The 21,486-nt window shown below is 41.1% G+C and overlaps 2 protein-coding genes and 1 long non-coding RNA gene across 7 annotated transcripts; 1 reads left to right on the top strand and 2 right to left on the bottom strand.

Annotated features, from left to right (window-relative positions):
* Positions 1-230: 230 nt before the first annotated feature.
* Positions 231-1,766, bottom strand: LOC307041102. The gene is made up of 3 exons (XR_013808691.1): positions 1,467-1,766; positions 1,137-1,286; positions 231-998 (listed from the first exon to the last, which is right to left on the bottom strand). It is a non-coding gene; the product is annotated as an uncharacterized lncRNA (long non-coding RNA).
* A 9,087-nt stretch (positions 1,767-10,853) lies between these two features.
* LOC307039726 (uncharacterized protein) lies at positions 10,854-19,946 on the bottom strand. 5 transcript variants are annotated; one of them, XR_013808327.1, is made up of 7 exons: positions 18,944-19,946; positions 18,663-18,802; positions 17,850-18,015; positions 17,353-17,694; positions 16,596-16,731; positions 16,278-16,385; positions 10,854-11,419 (listed from the first exon to the last, which is right to left on the bottom strand). XR_013808327.1 is itself a non-coding variant. In XM_079682067.1 (5 exons), exons 1-4 carry the CDS (start codon positions 19,051-19,053, stop codon positions 17,397-17,399), a joined length of 714 nt encoding a protein of 237 aa, XP_079538193.1. In that variant the 5' UTR covers positions 19,054-19,946; the 3' UTR covers positions 16,557-16,731; positions 17,353-17,396. The 5 variants fall into 5 exon arrangements, 2 of the variants coding, with proteins under 2 accessions (XP_079538194.1, XP_079538193.1); XR_013808328.1 differs by having other exon boundaries at positions 10,855-11,419; positions 16,332-16,385; XR_013808329.1 differs by lacking the exon at positions 10,854-11,419 and having other exon boundaries at positions 16,049-16,385.
* On the top strand, positions 13,565-15,947 carry LOC307041187 (general transcription factor II-I repeat domain-containing protein 2A-like; the record flags this gene model as incomplete). Its single annotated transcript, XM_079684512.1, has 2 exons — positions 13,565-15,322; positions 15,492-15,947. The coding sequence occupies one exon, from the start codon at positions 13,565-13,567 to the stop codon at positions 15,314-15,316; it is 1,752 nt and encodes a 583-aa protein (XP_079540638.1). The 3' UTR covers positions 15,317-15,322; positions 15,492-15,947.
* Positions 19,947-21,486: the final 1,540 nt, after the last annotated feature.

Consider the following 21,486-nt stretch of genomic DNA (forward strand, 5'->3'; position numbering starts at 1 on the left):
TAACCCTACTGTTTGTGCAGTGGTAGTAATTATTATTTAAATCAATCAACTACGTTTTATGGAAGATATTGCTGTATATTATTTAACAACATGAGTAGAGGTTTCTGTACACCTAAAATACTGAAGTTGAAGTTACTGTCCTGATGTGTATCATTCATTTGTTCATGTTGTGTCTGGTGGTAAGATTAATTAGTTAACGTATTTATTATTTTTGAAACATTACAATACACATCAAATACTAAACATGAAATGTATACTACATACCAATACATTTTACAAAGGAAAAATATATACAGTACATACAAAGAGGAAAGTCTTCATTAAACATAAACATTTTAACAATTCTGATGCCTGCTTGCAATTTTCAAGCTCACAAACAACTTGGTGGCTGTTTCCCCAGGTGAACTTCTGTACATGAATGGGGTTTCTCAGCCCAGAAAATATTCTTCCAACAGCAAGAATGCCCTTTTTAAGGTCTAAGCATTGGGATTGAAGATGGTGATTAGAAGTAATATCAGGAACAGATGATGAGTGACGTCGATCCATGTGGGTCTTGAGGTTTTTCATATATAATTCAGTTTTGGCCCTTAACTGGACTACTTTGCTGCGACTGATGGCTTGGAGTGGAGTGGAGGCTACAGATGCTGTGGCAATTTGGGAGGCTGCAGAGGTGACAGGGTAGGCTGAGGAGGCCACCGTGGAGGCTGAGGAGGAGACAGAGGCAGCTACCGTGGAGGCTGAGGAGGAGACAGTGGCGGCTGGTGGGGAGACACTGGATAGATTACATTATAGCAGTATAGTTGTATAATACATTTTTCCCATGTTTTGTTTAAGTTGTCTTTAGGGGGAATAAGGTTATGACCACTGCTTCTGGTGTGTTCAAGTGCATCACTTACTCCGGCGAAGCGATCCAACGCTGCAGGCTGCTGGGCCAACGTTGTAGTCTGCTGGGGAGACAGAGGAGACTACCATGGAGGCTGAGGAGGAGACAGTGGCGGCTGGTGGGGAGACAGTGGATAGATTACATTATAGCAGTATAGTTGTATAATAGATTTTCCCCATGTTTTGTTTAAATTGTCTTTAGGGGGAATAAGGTTATGACCACTGCTTCTGGTGTGTTCATGTGCATCACTTACTCTGGCGAAGCGATCCAACGCTGCAGGCTGCCCCTGCGCACTTCTGAACATGTATCAGAATAGTGGGCTGGGTTCTGATCTCCCCACAGTAGCAGCAGTGGAAATGCGAGGATTTGCAACACACACCATTGCACCTGTACATTGTGAATCCTACAAAGAGAAATCCAGTTTACAAATGACTTCATTCTTAAGGCAATATAAAAATGTAAACTGTATTCAAATAATAGAATAATATTAGTTAGTCTAACCAATTAACTATTACTAACTAAAATTAGTCAACTATTTGTACATTTTGGAAGATCTGCAACATTTATTTAGATTAAGAAATACCTCCATGTTTAACAGCCGTTCTTCTATGGGTCTGCCGATGTGCCACAATATGGCCATAGTCCCCCACCTTGCTGCAGAATGTGCCCTTGTACTTATTAGGGCCTTCACAAAGGGGTGTTAGAAGGGCATCCCCCTTGTAAACAGTTGGGTGAATCTGGAAGAAAATGAGGAATTGTTTACTATTCAAACTGTTTTTATTTGCACTTTCAACAGTAACCATTCATACCACATAAATGACAGGAACTTTTTTGAATGAGCTTTAATATTTATATTTTAATTGGATTGCTTATTAGTTTATGCAGCTCAAGGGGTCACATAATTTGTATAATATAACTAGTGTTTTTGCTTATCGATATTAGGTAGTTTTTATTATGTTACATTCTTTAACCTGTCTTTCATAGTGTTAGGTGAGCTATTAAGCATGTGTTAGATGACCTGTGACTCTTCTCTAATCATATTACTTTACCACATTTCTGATGATGCCATAACTAATGTTACATAATTATAGAAGACCCATCCGAAGTGTTATTTTTACATATTGATTAGCAGCCGACATTTACTGAAAGGATGCGTCCGTCTCTCGTCTGGTTCATTACAACCAGTAGTTACAAACTGTTACAGTTACAACCTTAATCAGTACCGCACATCTTATTACTCAATTCAACCAACCAAGCTAGCCATGTTGTCTATCCGAATCCATACCATATGGCATCACAGCATATACGCTAACCTTAGGTCAATTAGATGATCAGCTTTGGTAACACAAATCAGTATTGTTACCGAGCCTGATAATCTATTGACCTATCTAAGCTTAACGTTATTACAACAGTAGAGTAGGCCCGGTTGCAAACGGGACTATAGGCCAACGTCTTTATAGCATCATGCTAAGTTAGCATTTAATACCACAAACGTTTTTACCAAATACAACTATTATTTACTTTATTAACGCTTAACGAGGTTGGACAGTCGATGTTGTACTTTGATAACGAGACAATTGTGTGTTAAGAAATATGACATTACAATAAATATAAACATGCATCTCTGGAAAATACTATTACCGCTTTTTCAACGTGTTGTTCGGCCATTTTGAAAGAACGAATGACTTCTTCTGCGAGGATTTATAAAAGCAGCTGGAATCCCTTAAGTTGCATTACTGCCACCTACAGTATGTATTTCTGCTGAGTGTCATTATTCACTATATAGTGATATATATATATATATATATATAATATATATATTATTATTATTAATTAATTAATTATAAGGCTTGTTGCACAAGATGGCGTCTATCAACTTCCGGCGGCTGGGTGTGAGCCCGAGTACTTCCGGTCTTCGACATCACTCACTGTACAGGCTCAGTCATTGGTACACATTTATTTATAAAGCTATGTTGGGCAAACTCCCGTATTACATCTGTTCACTGATAAAGCAGAAAGTTGCAAGCAGGTATTGTCTGAGATCGCATGATGTAGCCTTGTTAGATGTGCCAAGAGCAGTGGTTAATTTGAGCCGGTGTCGGTACCAGATGTGTTCGGGGTACCATATGTGTTCGGGGGCCGTCTCTTACCAATGACGTCGCGCATTGTACGCATTGTGATTGGCTGTACGGTAATTTACCCAGGGGTGCTCGGGGGCAAATCACATCTACAGATCATGACGAACCGAATTGAATTATTCCTATGCTCCTAGCGTGTGAAAATGTTTGTGAAAAACATGTTAAAAAAACATGAAAACGGAGCAATGGCTGTACCCCATTGGCTGTACGGCAACTCAAGAGGACCATCATACACGGTCAAATTCCGAACATTTAAACATAGCCTACACTTCATTCTTTACTTTGTCCGTTATTATATGTAGAAGATGAACTACCTCTCTGAAAGGTCCCAATGTGTTCATTTTGATGGGCTGTCTTCTGAGTGGTTAAACATCACTAAAGATTTTCTGACTTCTGACTGCTTTGGATATATAATTACACCACAATAAGGTTTTACTATCACAGTGCACTGAGATTTGTGACAAACTGTAAAGCACTTACGCATCACTGTACACTGTAAACCAAGGCGGTTTTGCCATCACTTACTGTACTGAGGCTCAGTCACTGGTACATTTTCATTTAGAAAAGCCATGTTGGATAAAGTACCATCTTATATCTGCTCCCTGATCTCACGGCAAATTGAAAGTACTTATTGCCTGAGATCTCATGCTGTGGTTTTATTAAATGTGCCAAGTGCTAGGACTGTCTTAGGGAAGAAAGCTTTTAGATGTGCAGCTCCACTAACTTGGAACAGTCTGCAAAAAGAATGTAAAATTACCAAGCTGGTACCACTACATGTTTTTAAAGCTCGGTTGGATGCTCCACAGTCAGATGCTGTTGGTACCTGTACATGTGGATAGATATGTAAATTGTAATCCCTGTATTTTTTGCTGTATGATGTCCTTTTGTTGTTCTGTTGTTTATGTTTTTATGTCTTCATGTGGAACCTACTGCTGCAGGTCTCCCTTGAAAAATAGATCATTGATCTCAATGGGATTTTACCTGGATAAATAAAGGTTTTGAATTGAATGTCGAGCATTAACTGCAAGTCACTCAAATGCATAAACTGGAGAATAATTATGTTACAAGTGTTACAGAAAACATATCCAAGTGTAACAAACATCCAGTATTAACCTTACTGTTTTTTTACTAACAGTAACCAACTAATAATTTTCATGAAGTGCATATTTATTCCAAACTCACAATATATATATATATATATATATATATATATATATATATATATATATATATATATATAATAAAACATAATGCACAATGGTACACAGTATCCAAACTCTTTAGGCACTGGTCAGAGGCATTCATGTAAAGCAGATCACCAGAATCCAATACTGGTAAAAACGTTGCAGAGATCAAATGTTTCCTTGTCTGAAAGGAGAAACCTAATTTTAAAACAACATTTTCAGTGTGTGACTTGAAAGATAAGTTCTGATCAATAATAAAAACTAGATATGTGTATGTAGTGACCCTTTCAATGTCAATGTCAGTCCCTTGAACAGTACAAATGTTGGGGAGAAAATAAGTTAACTTTTTGCGATTTGAGAATATCATGAGTTTGGAGTTGTCTGCATTTAATACTAACTTGAGTTGAGATAAATGGGATGGAATAACATCAAAGGCAGACTGGAGGAAATCAAGACTTGCTCTATAGAAGAGGATGAACAATAAATAACAGTATCATCTGCATAAAAATGGAAAGCAGCATTTGAAAGATTATTCGAGATTATTTACATACAGTATATGGTGAAATTATTGGTCCTAATATGGAACCTTGGCGCACACCCTTTCAAATCAAATCAATCAAATCAAGTTTTATTTATATAGCACATTTATAAACGATTTTTGGTCGAGCCAAAGTGCTGTACAAATAATAAAAAATACCCTACAGTAAAGACATTTTACAGCTAATACAACAGCAGTTTGTTCAGAATATCAGTATGAGAAGAAAACGACACCCTTTGTCCTTAGACCCTCACATCGTACAAGGAAAAACTTCAAGAGAAAACCCACAGTTTAAAGGGAAAAATGGGAGAAACCTCGGGGAGAGCAACAGAAGAGGAATCCCTCTCCCAGGACGGACAGACGTGCAATAGATGCCGTGTGTAAATCGAGGAGATAATACATTTGCAACATAGGTAGACCGAATGTTAGGAAATGCATGCGTCTATAATAATAGGATGAATCCACGAAGATGTCAACAATCCTGTGGGAGCCTTCAGGGAGGCAGCACGACGAGACCCAGGCAGCACCGCAGAGACAGGTTCAGCCACGACCCGAAGTCCACGACTTAATCTAGAACTCAGGATAGAGGATCCAGGATGCGGGACCACAGCAAGAGGATCAGCCTCGACTCAAGATCACATCAAGACACAAAAGAAGAAAAATTTGGCTGGGTTAATCGGAACATGAGAATACACAGATTCAGACAGACAGAAGGAAGAACAAGCACTCCCTTTGGAGTGATTTTTTTTAAATATTGAAGTTAAATGCATCAATCTGGTGCACTTTGAGAGCAAAATGAAGAGATATATGGATACCTCTCAACATACATATGAAACAACTGTAAACAGATTTACTTTGTCTTTATGTATTCGATTGTGGACTTGATTGTGATTGCTGCACATTATCCCTTACTTAATAAATACTTTTTTTGATAATCTATTATATAGAAAAGTATATCATATTGATATATAATATATAATTTATTGATAATATATAATATAATCAAATATAACAATCAAAACGAAATAAGTAGTATTAAGTATTAGGGCTAAGAAAATATTGTACATGTGAAATAGTTGTATGTATTGATTTAAATTGACATGCATACGCTAAGAAAAATAGTCCGTTGTTACTGTTTGAACTAACGTACCAACGGCACTGAACATATTACATATTACCTACCATATTACGTTTTATACTTCTTACCTTCGATTTCTCTTGTTCTTCTCCTCATTCGTCTTTGTTTTTCTTCAAGTTTTATTGTATTTCTTCAAGTTTTTATCTTGTTGGTCGAATGCACTTAAGCGTCAGCTAAATACAATGTAATGTAATGATCAAAAACCCCTCTATACTAGTCTAGACAGCGTGGGTAAATTACCGTACAGCCAATCACAATGCGTGACGTCATTACGTCGTGACGTCGTGACGTCACTGGTAAGAGATGGACCCCGAACACATATGGTACCCCGAACACATCTGGTACCGACACCGGATCCTGCCGGAACAGGATCCGGCACCTCTTCATTTTGGCCACCCTGTGTTCCGGCACCTATTTGGGCAGATCCGGTACCTCTCACAAAAAATAAAAATGTAAATGGTTAAAATGAAATAAAATATGCAGATATTAATTTACAGAAAAAATCCCAAGAATTTCATGTCGTTTATTAAGATTAAGATTTGAAAGAGTCGGAGATCTGTGTTGACGCACTGAAAAGCTGGACCAACGGACAAACGTCTTTCACTTTTGAAATTCGCCACATGAGGAGCACGTCGCAGAGAGGAAGAAACGGTGATTCAATGCAAGCATGTCAAAAAGACAGTTAAATTGACTGTCTTTCTTCAAAAAGAAGGAAGAGGGAATAGACACTTCAAAACGAGTCAGAAAAGCCTCCACAAGCAGCGACGAGGGCAGCTGCAGCGGTCATGTTGATGGTCAAAACCAGGAGGAGGTTAGCGCCGCAACAGCTAGCCAGCTAGCTAACCGACAGCTAGCCAAGCCCGGGCAGCGGGTCAGGTTCACCGCCAGCCGGAACAGGAGCCAGCTACCGTCAGCCAGGTGGACCACCAACAGCAACGGGTGGGTACCCTGGCATCAACTAGCCCGGTACAACAGCCGGAGCAAGAGGCGAGCGGAACCGCGACATCAGCTGGCTTACAGCAGGAAGATTCAGTAGGAGAGGAGAGCGCATTGAGCGTAGAAGAGTGTGGGACGTCCAGCGACAGGTCAGTTTTTTCTAACTGTGGCCAAGAATTTGGAGGACCGTATGTTATCTCAAGGAGGCCGGATGCCAGATAAAACTGGATATAACAAGTTCATTGAGGAGTTGAAGGTGCTTTACGCACAATACTGGCCCGAGGACGCAGGTGCGCTGTATGGAGAGACTGAGGTCGAGTCACTGTGTCAGCGCTTCAACATTGCCAACCCGCGCGCAGTCATACGGGCCTACATAACGTACAGAGACTCAGATGGTAAAGATATCCCCGATGAGCTGATGGAGTTACTTGTTGCTGTCAACAGCATTCCCATTGCAAGTGCTGAATGTGAGCGCTGATTTTCTCAAATGAACTTGATTTGCACTCCCGACCGTAGCTCTTTGCTCACATCCACCATGTCATCTTTACTCTTCCTAAATCTTGTTGGACCCCCCCTGGCTAAATTCAATCCAGTCCCGTACGTGAGGTCCTGGGTGGCCAAAGGACACAGAACTGCCACAGACACACGCAGTAAAAGCAGAAAAAAAGAGATAGAGGACAATCCGGACATGCTCGTGATGTGGGGTGTTTTAAACAACTAAATATGGTGAGCAAACATACTGTCTATTAATAGGCCGCCGTGCCAATCTTTGAATAGGCCTAATAAATATTTTTTTTACACGTTAAACCTGTTGAGAAATTAATTGCTGGCTGTATACTGAAGTCCCACCTGTGGTGATGTGGGCATTTGCCTATGTTGTGCGTACTAGCCTAAAAAATTATAAATTATCGTCATAACATTTATACCATGGATACTATTTGAAATTGAGGCTTGTAAGTCCCACAGCGTTGCAAGTGGACATTTTCATGTTGTTTTCAGCACCTTTTCTGTATACGTTCCGGCACCTTATGATTTACAAATTAAGCACTGGCCAAGAGTAAGGACTGTCTTAGGCAGTGGCGGCCGGCCCATAGGGGCGCTAGGGGCGCCGCCCCCCCTCTTCCCACATGTTTGATTGTCATAACAAATTAAAAAATAAATAAAAATATATTTCCAAAACAATTTTTTTTTTATTTGTATTTGTATTTTTAAAGAATAAGGTAAATATGATATAGTTGGTATCAGTCAAATGTATAATCTACAATAAAATCTCGTTTAAAATTGTTTTACGATGCCTAAAGTTATTGATAAGTCACATGTTTCCTGCCTGGCCGCAGCGTGTATCATTACCCTCTCTCGTCCGGGCGGTAGAAAGGAGCCCTCAGCCAGAGCAGCTGCAGCCAACAAGCTGACTGTTGCTATCTGTAAACTATGCCCCCGAAACATAATTTCAGCCTATCAGCGTCGTCAGATCTGATGCTCAAAGGGCGCTCTTTCAGCGCCCTGACCTGTGAGTTGTTTAGACTCGTATCCAAGGTGACGCTACAGTAGGGGATGGCTGCTTCTGACTCAGGTGCTAGTGGATCGCCGGAGCTGTAGATTAAAATTTGCATGCTTATTGTAGTTGTAAGGGCAATGCCTGTGGCACCATGGAGCATATGTGTGGGCTGGACCTGTATTTTACAGGAAAGGAGTGATCAGAGGGTCGAGTTGTCGATCCTTGTTCAGTTTTCATCTTCCTCATCCTCTCAGACTTTGAGTTGCGCGCGCTGCTAAAGAGACGCGCTACCATGGAAACCAAACAATGGTGTAGCTGTATTAAAGTCCGAGTGGAAACAGTGGTGAGTAAATCTGATTTTGTCAGAAATCGGGAGAAATGTGGGAGTGTCCCGCGAAAATTGGGAGGGTTGGCAAGTATGACACACACACACACACACACACACACACACACACACACACACACACACACACAATGGTCGTATTTAGTCTCCTGATTTTAAATGCCCTAGTATGGTTTTGTCACCATTTCCATAGCCCCACCAAAAATATTTTCCACCAGCCGCCACTGGTCTTAGGTAAGACAGCTTTTATGTGCGCAGCTCCACTTGCTTGGAACAGTCTACAGCTAAAATTGAAATTGAGCAATTTTATTTCTCTGAATGTTTTTAAAGCACGTCTAAGTGAAATGCTTTCTGAAACTATGGGTATTTGTAAATGTTAAGTATGTAAATATGTTGTATGATATACTCTATTGTTTGTTTTTATGTTGTTTTATGTTTCATGTGGAACTTAAATTGCTGCAGGTCTCCCTTGTAAAAGAGATCTATGATCTCAAGGGACCAATCTGAATAAATAAAGGTTTGAAATGAAATGAAACATTAGTGTACCACACAGAGGTCGCGTTAACCGAATTTATTCCGTCTACGACGGATTTTTTTTAACATTGACGGAAAAATCTGAAAGCAGTCCGTCATTTTTGACGGATTAGAACAAACACAGAACAGCGCCAACGTTTCCCCGCAGCAGGGCTGTGTTGTTATGCCGTTATGTCGTTTCCAGACCTAACTTTGCCGTACAAATCATTGAAATGTCTGGGAGTTTTTGCTTTATGCTGTTGCGTGCTCCCGCGAGGTGCAGTGGGCATGCATAACACCGGTGTTGTGCCAAATTATGCACTCCCGGCGTGAAATGCACCCCTTGTCACGAGAACGCGCATTTGAAAATGATACGTTTACACCTTAAAACGATGCTTAAAACGAAAAGTAAACGTCCAGGGTTCTTTAATGGTAATTTGCAGTCGTTTAGTGGTAGGCTAGCAAGTCATGATTCTTGTGTTTAGACTTTTCGCTCCGTATTTTGATGGTTGGGGTGTTGCAATATACGTTGGTCAGGGGGTGCAACGCTGACAAATTATTTGTTGACGCACAGGTGGCCTTAGGGGACGACATGAGCCGAGGGACCAGTTACCACTAAACGACTCACAGTCTGAAAATGATCATTAAAAAAAACCTGAACGTTTACTTTTCGTTTTAAGGTCTAAACGCTTCATTTAGAAATATGCGTTCCCGTGACACGGGGCGCATTTCACGGTGGGGGTGCATCATTTGACACAACACCGGCGCTAACAGTTCACAACCCACCCTCTATGGAAAGCCAAAAGTGCCATAATACGGGGGTGAAATCTATGGAAAGCCAAAAGTGCCATAATACGGGGGTGAAAAAACGCGCGAACATACGGGGAGGTCCGTTTTTTCGCGCGAAAAAACGCGCGAACATACGGGGAGGTCCGAAAAAACGGGCCAATATACGTGCGAATGTTCGCGCAGTTTTTTATATGATAATGAGCCCCACCTTCTGATTTCCTTAGCCAATAAGTTCAAAGTGTCTGTAACCAATCAGTGAAGGGTAAAGCCAGACCAAAACAATCTGTAGATGAAAAGTTCCTGACATGGTGAGGCTGTGCTGTAAATTGTGCATTATTCCAGATTCAGGGGACTAAGTATTAATTTGCCTTTGAATATAATAAATATATCAATCAATATATCAATATAACCTGCCTTCATTGTTTTTTTTTAAATAAAATGGCATTACCCTTTTCCTTAAACCTCTGGAGTGTGAAGTGAAGGTATTTTCTCAATTTTTAGATGTCTCCTTAAATCCACTTTTAAATGTACTTCTTATAACATGGCATGGTGTTACATGTCAAAATGTTCAGTAGTCTCTGGTGTTGCTAGAAATGCAAATTCACTCACCTTAGAGCACTGTCTTATGAGAAACCTAGCTTAGAAATCCGATTTTTGGAAAACTTCAAAACTGTTATGAAACACATATGTACTCATGTCATCCATTTTTTTTGGTGTTTCAGATTTTGTTCACCAAAGTCTTTGGTTCACAAAAGTAGTGAAATATATCAATTACACTATAAGCCTATATAAAAGTGTTGTTCATGTCTAAAATGAAAATGTGTAAATTATAATTTAGAGTAAAATATTTCCATCCCTCTACTTTCACCACAGAAAAGTTACATCAGGACTGAATAATGACTTCATATTCCATACCAAGGTTTATGTGATGTGTACAAATACAAATTCAGCATTTCAACTTTATTTTTCAACCAACTATTTATGTTAACATATGAAACTGTAAAATCTCAATATTTCCAATATCAGAACTTTTTCAACCAACTATTCATTATAAATGTAAAGACAGGGGGTCTTTGTCCATGGTCTTTGTCTGTCTTCCAAGACAGTGGGTCTGGCTGCTGTGTAGGTGGGGCTGATGGTGCATGGCCTGCTGGTGGCTGTGTCGGAGGGAGGTAGGTGGGATTGTCCCGGGTTGATGCTGGTGGCTGGATTGGAGGTACGTCTGCTAGGCGAGACTTCTTTGCTGGCTGGGTTGATCGCGATGGCTGTGGTGGAGGCCTTTGTACCGAGGTGTATCTTGATCTTGTGGCAGGGACAGATGGAGGCCGCTGTAGTGATGCTGGTCCTTTGGTCCTCGGTGGTGATGGCTCTGGTGAAGGCCCTTGAGCAACGGTAGATCTTGACCTTGGTGCAGGCACAGATGGAGGTTCTTTCTCCTAGGCCCAGGCAGCTGTGAAATCTGAAAGAAATATAGGACAATAATTACTACTAAGTTCATTCAAATAAAGTTCAAGTGGAATGTTTCTAAAGCACAAATAACAATGCACAACTAAAAATAAAATGGAGAGGCGGGACAGGAGTCTCTCTCTTACACAGGTATTTCCCAGTTATTTCCCATTCAATATAAAGTCACAGACACAAATATAACTTCATCTATAGGTGTGTATGTGTGGGACGAATACAAGTTGATGTTATTCATCTACACATGTTACCTCACTTTTACACACAGAAATCACTTTTACACAGAGTAAACGTTTACTAACGGAGAGTCTATTTTGTCACAAGAGAAAGTTCATGACTATCGATAAGAATACAAACAATACCTATGTGGGATTCACCATCAAAAAGTTTGTTCTCTTTTATCCTCCTAATGACACGCTCTACATCAGGGGTTCTCAAAGTGCGGCCCGCGGGCCAATGGCGGCCCTCGGAAATGTTTCTGGCGGCCCGCGATAGTTAACCTGTTAAACCCCAAGTACAGTAAAAAAAAAAAAAACAGACATTGCTCCAGATAACAAACCGTACATCAAAACATGTAACAACAAACAACTAAACAAAACGTAATGGGGGAGGGGGGGGGGGGGGGGTGGATGCAAGGATGACTTCCTAAGACAGCTGATTGTGACATACACAGGACATTACATACACAATACATTATACATTACACAGGAGATGCCATATTGACAGGGTTAGATAGGAGAGCTGCGGACAGTGAACCGCAATCCTCCTGTCTCCCCTCAAAATCCCCCAGCAGAGAAGCTGCACGCTCCATGTTCAGTAGGTCCAGATACTCCCTCAGCCATGAGTCCCTAGTAAAGCAGGCTGGTTTGCGTTCCTTCCAGTTTAATAGGACTTTAATAGGAGTCTTTTTGTGGCTAAACAGGCCAATGTCCAGAGCCGATCGGTAGTCCTTGCAGGATTGCCATCTGGCTTGAGACCCAGTAGACATGCAATGGGACATGTAGGGAAATTAACTTTTAAAGATTCAGACAATAAGGATATTACTTCTGACCAAAGTTTTTTTTACCGCTGGGCATTCCCAGAGTAGGTGCAACAATGTACCTCGCTTGCCACATTCATGCCAGCATAAATCTCTGTTTATTGTCCGTCTTGGATTTTGTAACAGGGGTGATGTAAGCTCTATTGAGAATTTTGAACTGTATGATCCTGAATCTTACACATTTAGAAGAGAAAATAGCTGACTGCCAAATGGAGTTCCATTGCAAAGCAGACAGAGAGATATTCAAGGTATGCTCCCAGGACAGTTGGACAGGAGAATAGGTATTCGGGGCAGCCCTAGATAATAATTTATAAATGTTAGAGACCACACCTGATGATATGATTGCTTTCTTGAGGCGCTGGTCCTCTTCCATACATGAAGCAGGCATGGCTTATTTATTGATGGTCCATCAATCCATTTTTGTGCAAAAATCGGAGAAACTAAATGATAGCATTATGGTAGCCACCGGAGGCTAGCGCAGCTTCCGGTTCCTCTACGCGTCACTCTCACTCCTTATTTGGTAACCTGAATCTCGCAAATCTCGCAAATCTCGCGAGTTGCAGTTAAGCGGAAAATCTGTTGTAAGTTATCAGAAACGGGAGTTAGCTAGCGATTTTAGCTAGTCACTGTCTGTAGATAACCCAACTTTGTGTCCTCTGAGACTGAAGGAGATGTTGCATTGTTTTTGTTGCCTTCGTTGTAGTTTTATGTGTATTTTGGATTTAATTTAGGTTAACTTCCAGTTCCGTTTGCATGCTTTTATTTTGAAGGCGAGATAACGTGTTTGACAGGAAGTTGTGGTGGCATCGGAGACAACTTGACAGATAAAGTAGTGTCTGCTATGTAACGGCAGAGAAAGAGTGTGTGTGTTTGCGTGTGTGGTTAAGTATATGAACGCACACAAAAGTCCGGTTATACAATAATAAAACAACAAGCTGTCTCTCCCAACGTCCACACTCAGGCACACTGTTATTTCCACTGAATACCCCCAGCGCGAGCATCCCCAAACTCACTCCCTGATTGGATGCACGTCCCAAAGGCGGCAAAGTGTTCACGTGAACATCGGAAACAAAATTTGTTGGAAGTTTTCGTTGTGTAAGCGAGATGGTGGAGCCAGGGCCGTCGCGTAAAAAACGTTTTGTCAGTGAGGAGAAAAGGAAGTTCCAGGAGAAATGGAGCAACGCTTACTTCGTTTTACCTCAGGGGTCGGATAAAGTGATATGCCTCATCTGCAAGCAGGTGAATGCAATGCTCAAGGAGTATAACATAAAACGCCATTATGATACCAATCATAAAATGTATGACAAGTTCATGGGCAAGGAGCGCAGAACTAAACTTGAACAACTTCAAAGAGGTTTAACTGCCCAGCAGTCAGTTTTCACAAATCTTGCAAAATCCGGTGAAGCTGTAACACAGGCTAGCTATGTGGTAGCTCACGAAATTGCCAGGCGGAGCAAGCCGTTCAGTGATGGAGAATTCGTGCGAGACTGCATTTTGAAAGTGGCTGACATTGTATGCCCTGAACAAAAGTCAAAGTTCCGTGACATAAGTTTATCGAATGACACAGTGACACGACGAATCGAAGATCTGGCCAATGATCTCAAAGAGCAATTGGGACTACGTGTGGAAGGCCTAGGCAAGGGGTCCTTTTCTATAGCACTGGATGAGAGTACAGACATTTCTGATACTGCACAACTGCTGATTTTCATTCGAACGGTCACGGAGGACTTTGAAATAGGCGAGGAACTGCTAAGCATGGAGAGTATCAAAGACAGAACAAGGGGAATCGACATTTGTGATGCTGTGTGTCGTAGTCTCGATGCATACAATGTGGAGCTGACATCCATGTTCGGTGTCACAACAGATGGAGCGCCAGCCATGGTCGGGAGAAAGGCGGGCGCTGTCTCTTTGCTCAGCGACAAAGTGGCCAATAACGGAGGTGAGAAGACAGTGAATTTCATAAAGTCCAGAGGTCTGAATCACCGTCAATTCAAAACTTTTTTGGTGCAATCAGAGGCTGAATTTGGTGACGTCATATACTTCACTGCTGTCAGGTGGCTGAGCAGAGGTGCCACACTGAAGCGTTTTTTTAATTTGAGGAAAGAAATCGCTGAGTTAATGCAATCAAAAGGACAAGATCTGCCACAGTTAAGTGACACTGAATGGCTTTGTGACCTAGCGTTCCTTGTTGACCTGAACACCTTTCTCAGCGATCTCAATGTGAAGCTGCAGGGCCATGGGAAGCTCATTTCCACATTTTTTGAAAGCGTCAAAGCTTTCCAGCGAAAACTTCAACTAGTGCAGGGACAGCTCAGAGAGGGGGATCTAACCCATTTCCCCACCTGCAAGGTGCTCGCAGGTGAATGTGACGTTTTACATCACCTGTGTTCAGACAAGAACCACAACCTCATGGAAAAACTCCAAGAGGAATTCCACCACCGCTTCTCGGACTTCAGTGACCACGAGAAGTCATTCAACCTATTCCAAGATCCCTTCACATGTGCACCCGAAGAAGAGCCTGCAGAAATGCAGTTCGAGCTCATCGACCTGCAGGAGAGCTCTGAGGCCAGAGCAGCATATCGAGACAAGAATCTCATCGAGTTCTACAAAGGACTTTCCCCATCTACGTACCCTGCACTTCGCCAACATGCCATCAGAATGGCCTCTCTGTTCGGAAGCACATACATTTGTGAGAAAACCTTCTCCACCATGGCCATCAACAAATCCCAGCTGAGATCCAGGCTGACGGATGCCCATCTACATGCTTTCCTTCGTATAGCAACAACGGAGATGGAACCGGACATCAAAGGAATAGTAGCCAACAGACGACAGCACCATAAATCCCATTCAAAGTAGGAAAAGGTATGTTGATGACAGGCAATAATAGCCGATTTGTGTTACAAATACAACAACAATAATAATAACAATGATGATGATGAATACTGTGTTATTGTGGTCTTTGGTAAGCTTCTATTTTAAAAGTCTCTTTCTCTCCCTCCCCCCTCTCTGTCTCTCTGTATTTGTCTTGCAGAGACTATCCTGTGGTGCTTGAGTAGCTGGAATTGGTTCTGAAACAGGGCCCTGCTGATAAGACAGGAAATCCACAGCATATCACTAACTCCAGCGCAATACTCTCTCTGTGTGTGTGTGTGTGTGTGTGTGTGTGTGTGTGTGTGTGTGTGTGTGTGTGTGTGTGTGTGTGTGCAATAAAGAGAAGATTTGTTTTGGAATTTTGTGTTCCGTTTTTTCTTGGGCGGCCCTCAATCCAATATTGGGTACCTAAATTGGCCCTCACTCATCAAAACTTTGAGAACCCCTGCTCTACATGAACCCTCAGTCTGGCAATGGCCTGTGTCTCCCTCACCTCATAGGCTGGCATTTGCTTCTGCTTTGACAGAAAAGGTGGGCAGTACACCTTGCATTTGCAGCAATCGCTGATCAGGAAGCTCTTATCTACCATCACTGCTATGTTTTCAGTCAACAACACAGCTATTCCAGATTGTTTGAAAATCTCCTTGTCGCTGACAGAACCACCATACAGACTGGAAACAAATGTCACTGCACCATGTGGGGCTATGCCAACCAGGGCTTTCATGGTGTAGTGAGATTTCTATGTAGAATACATTTCACTTTGGAGGAGGAGTGAGGATGGTGTTTGACACCTCAGCTCTGTGCAATCCAGGATCACCTGTGTGTCTGGGAAATCTTTGAATGCCTCTGGGAGGTGGGCTTGAACTTCTGCAGGTGTAAGCCAGATGCACTGTGACCCCAATAAAGTTGTAAGAAAACTTGTCCATGTTGCAATGATGCGGCTCACAGTGGACTGGTGTACGTTGAAGCGGTTTGCAAGGTCCCTCTCTTTCAAACCCACCGACAGGAAGCATAGAAAAAGGAAGAACTCGTCAATTGGCTGAAGCAGCTGTCTCTGGAAGATAAAAACAAAAAAAGGTTACTATATTAATGTCATGAGTGTAGCACACTATGGGAAAAACATTAAGTTGTTTTATTTCTCTGATGTATTCAAAAAGGATTGAGTACTTTAGCCTTTTAGCCTACACAAAAGCAATGAAATGTCGGAGAGACATTTTCCCTTCAGTTTGTGTTTAGATTGTGTGTTAAAAGAAACGTAACCTACCGTTGATGGACGTGCGTGTGTAACCACTTCTTCATTACTCTTGGCAGTTGATATCGCTCTAGTAACACAAACCATTTAATGAATTGAAGGCTCAATTAAAAACCAGAAGGCCATCAGGTGGTTATAGCTCGGGAATCTGTACACAAAAGACACATGTCAGTCATTAATTGACAGTAAATACAATCGTGTTAACTGTAACACATGGGCTAATGCTTTCCTCTTGTTTGCTATAATACATTACAATTCAAATAGACTGAGTAAGAAGGCACTAGGTGCAGGTATAGTAATCTACAGCAGTAAAATGTAGCAACTACATTAGCAGCAGTAATAATAATCTAAAACATACAGGGAACATTTTACACACAATGACTACGTTTACTCTTCATTCTTACGTGTGCAACTGGGGGAAACGCAGTGGATATTGACATACTTTTACTTTGGTAAGGTTTTGAAGATTTCCACTTGTAGTAAAATATTATCAGTATGTTGTTAGTATTAATATGTTTTACTCCACCACATTTAGTTAACCTTCATAGTTTCTAGTTACTTTTTATATATGAAAACACAGGATTTATGATTCTACATGTTCAGTTCAGGAGTATTTTAAAACCATAGTATTTGTACTTATACTTCAGTTAAGTTGAGTACTTATTCCAACACTGCATGCGTATAGTCAGCGGTCACACGGCAGGTAAACAGGATTCTTTATAAGCTAACCCATCTCAAAAACTTGGATAGAATTTAGCCAAAACATTACCTTGTATAGAATCGGATGTTGTCGTCGGAGCCAGCAAACCTCTGTTAGCAAAACTCTCGCTGGACTCTTAACTCCTGCAGTTGCTTCTGCAGATCCTCCACTGTTTTGGAGTTGTCTTCTGCAGCTTGAGAGGACATGTCCAGTGAAGCTGCTTCTGGGTCTATCCGCCTCATGCTGTCCCGCACTCTGCGTCTCTGTATCCACATCTGCTGGGCCTGCAGCTGTGCCCTGACAGATTCAGGGCCAATCTGGTTATTCCCAGCCACTATCTCCTTGATGAGGTCGTCTAGTGTAGCATCTGAGATGGTGGAGTATGTCCCAGAGCGCAGCATGTGGAACTGCCTGAAAAATAAACATGTTTTAAATATATGAGACCTACGGTATTCAGATTTACTTTACAACATGCATAGTGTAACATGGCTACAACCCCTCCTTGGGATGTTTACAATAAATTGAGACAAGATGGCACTTCCAATGTTGAAGACATTGCTACATACCTCAATCGCCGTCTCACTGTGCGCAGAGATACTTTTAATATCTGTGCCATCTTTGTTGCTGTAAAACCACAGCTCCTCAAAAAAGAGATTTGCTCTCTGGAAATGCTGAATTGTGGGGGACCTCGACCACCCAACAAAATGAGTGGGGCGTGGTAGCCAGAATGACCTGCAACAACAGCAAAACATTAGATTACATTTATTGTCATTGTTGTAAAAGCAACGCATTTATGCCGTTGTGCCAGAAACGCACACAATGCGTCTATTTTATTGTCATTGCCCAGCCTAAAGATACTTTTAAAAAAAATGAAATGCAGTTTGGCATTAAACCAGTGGACATGCAATACACTATAGTTGTAGTATACAGTAAGAACAAAAGCATAAATGTGTATGGGCATAGAGATACATAGTTGCAGTCTGTGTCTTCCAACCCTGAAGACAGAGACTCCCCCTCTGGCACCCTTTCAATGTCCTCATTCACACGTTTGATGATACGTGGTGTACTACAGATGGCCAGACTGCCCTCGACGGGGGAGGGGGAATAGCGTCTCCTCTACTGTGGCAGGATATAAAGGTGGAATTTGGAGTACAGTTTTAAGTGGACAACTCGAGACTCAGAGCGTCTCACCAGAATGTTGTAATTAATAGCTGGCAACTACAGATTAAAAAAGGTGTTTATATTGGTATTACCCATATTTAAAACAAATAATTACTTTAAAATGTATTGGCCTGTTGGACACTTAGTACTCAACAATACTAGCACTGGTTTATCAACGAAAGCCTATGCTAAAGTGAACAATTATCACATCGACCTACCTTGTTGTGCGGGTGTGGTAGGCCAAGATCTCCGGACTTCAAGTATATATTCCCGAAGGTCCTGAAGTAAAAGATCAGCTGTAGGGACGTTAATTAGCCTGCCCCGTGACCACTCGAGGCTCCTTTCCATGGTTTCTAACCTGCCAGTAAACGGTTTGGTGAAATAGGGGAGAAGACAGAATTTGTAAGTGTGAAAGATCTCACACAACCTCAGTTTATGTTACATGCAAAAACAAACTACATTCCTTTGTGTTGGTAGTAGCGATAGGCTTGGCCCTTACCTCGTTACTGTGGATTGTAACACGGCATGACCGGCATCATCTGTTTGGAGAAGTCTTGTGCAGTCATTTATTGTCCTTTTGCAACGCAAGATGAAGTTTCTCGTGGACATTTTTCCGGCTGCTGCTACTGCTGCTGCATGCTTATAGAGAGGCGAAGTCCCTCCCTTTCCGGTTGAGCTCCATGGGACCTTATTTCGGAAAAGGTATGTATTGAAGTCAATGGAGAGAGAAAGATTATCTTTCGATCCCGTTTGAATTGAACCACAAATTACACATATGATTTTTGTCAATTTAAAAGATAATTTTGCAAGTCAAAAAAATTGAAATGTGTCGTAAAACTGTGAAGTAACACTTTTTTTTTGCCTGAAACCAGTCAATGACCTACATCTCCCGTCGCGCACCACACACCAAGACGGCCGTCACGTTGGCACATTTCACTTCTTTCTAGTTGCGTATTTTTCATAGTCTTATATTTCAACAGTTTTACGACAAACTGAGTTTTTTGACATGGAAGTGATTGTTTAAGATGACAAACATCATAAGTGTAATTCGTGGCACAATTCAAACGGGATCAAAAGATAAGTTTTCTCTCAAGATATATTGCCTGATCTTTTCCCTAACAGCCCTGATACCGAAAATTCATGGTATTTTTCTTTCTTCAGTGTCTGGAAAAGCACAATTATGTTGTTTTTCCGGTTTTGTAGACAACGAAAAAAGTAAACAATCCTTCCTTTCTAAAACAGAACAAAGAACACAAAAATGATGCAATGTGCAATTGCAATTGCACTGAAGAGAAACATTCGAATTCAATTTTTTTTTTTTTTATAAATTAATACATCTGAGGCTGATCAATTCCCATTTATTTGAAACATGAACGCAGGCGACAGGCTACCACCTTAAACAACTGGAGAACAGACAGCTGTTGCCAAGCAGTTGGGACAATTAAGGTGAAGCAGACCTTGGAATACTTTGCATTTATACAAAGATTGTAAGTGAATGAAAAGAGATAATACAAAAAAACGTTTCCTTTCCGAGACTCGAGCCCGGCCCTCCCGGATATTAGACCCTTTGACCGTTAGTCTACAAGCAGATAGTGGATAGATTTAGTTTGAAAGATATAACTGGAGTCCACCCACGCAGCGTCGAAGTGCGCATATTTTAGATATTTAATCATATATTTTCTAATATAAGGGGTAGAAATATGATTCAGATAACCGCATAAATATGTGGGCACATTTTCAATGTATATTGTCTTGTATAAATTAAGTTATACTCTCGAAGGCATGTTTATGTTAAATATTGTATATCATTACAAACAGCAGAGGGCAGTATAGGACACGGAAATGCCTCAGTGGGCATGCCGTAAAAGGGAATGTGTTGCTGAGCGCATGCCGTAAAGTAAGTGTTGTTATTATGTGTCTGCCGCAGACTTGGCATTCTGGCTGGAACGGCAACAACGTTCCCTCTGCTTCATTCATTTCTCCTGTTCAACAGGTTAGTAGTGTGTACAAAGATTATGTCATATTTCGATCTAAGAAGTGTGTTTGAAACTGTTCTTTATGTGTAGTTTAATGTCATTCTGTCAGCTAGTTCGGCTCCACTAAAGTGGCTAATGGCGTCCGCTAGCTTCTTTGTTCTTCTATGTTACTAGGTGTATGACTCCCGTGCAGTAGTTTGGCTTACATTTCAAGTGTATTCTGCTTGTATAAATATGTGAAATGCTGGTCTGAGTTCATAATTGTTCATATTATTGAAATTCTAATAGCGCGCTAATGCTATGCTAATATTGTGCCTATCAGTGTACAACAGAGCCAGGTTAAAGTGAGTACAGTCAACCGGGTTGTGTGTGTTATCACTGTATTATACAGGACTGTCTCAGAAAATTAGAATATTGTGATAAAGTTCTTTATTTTCTGTAATGCAATTTAAAAAAACAAAAATGTCATACATTCTGGATTCATTACAAATCAACTGAAATATTGCAAGCCTTTTATTATTTTAATATTGCTGATTATGGCATACAGCTTAAGAAAACTCAAAAATCCTATCTCAAAAAATTAGAATAGTTCCTCAGACCAAGTAAAAAAAAAAGATTTATAACAGCAAAACACAATCAAACATTTGAAAATGTCCATTAATGCACTCAGTACTTGGTTGGGAATCCTTTTGCACGGATTACTGCATCAATGCGGCGTGGCATGGAGGCAATCAGCCTGTGGCATTGCTGAGGTGTTATGGATGCCCAGGATGCTTCAATAGCGGCCTTTAGCTCATTAGCATTGTTGGGTCTGGTGTCTTTCAGCTTCTTCTTCACAATACCCCACATATTCTCTATGGGGTTCAGGTCAGGGGAATTTGCAGGCCAATCGAGGACAGTAATGCCATGGTCAGTACACCAGTTACTGGTGGTTTTGGCACTGTGGGCAGGTGCCAGATCATGCTGGAAAATGAATTCCTCATCTCCATAGAGCTTTTCAGCAGACGGAAGCATGTAGTGCTCTAAAATCTCTTGGTACACAGCTGCATTTACTCTGGGCTTGATG

Source organism: Notothenia rossii, assembly GCF_949606895.1.
Source record: "Notothenia rossii genome assembly, chromosome: 5".
Classification (NCBI taxonomy): domain Eukaryota; kingdom Metazoa; phylum Chordata; class Actinopteri; order Perciformes; family Nototheniidae; genus Notothenia; species Notothenia rossii.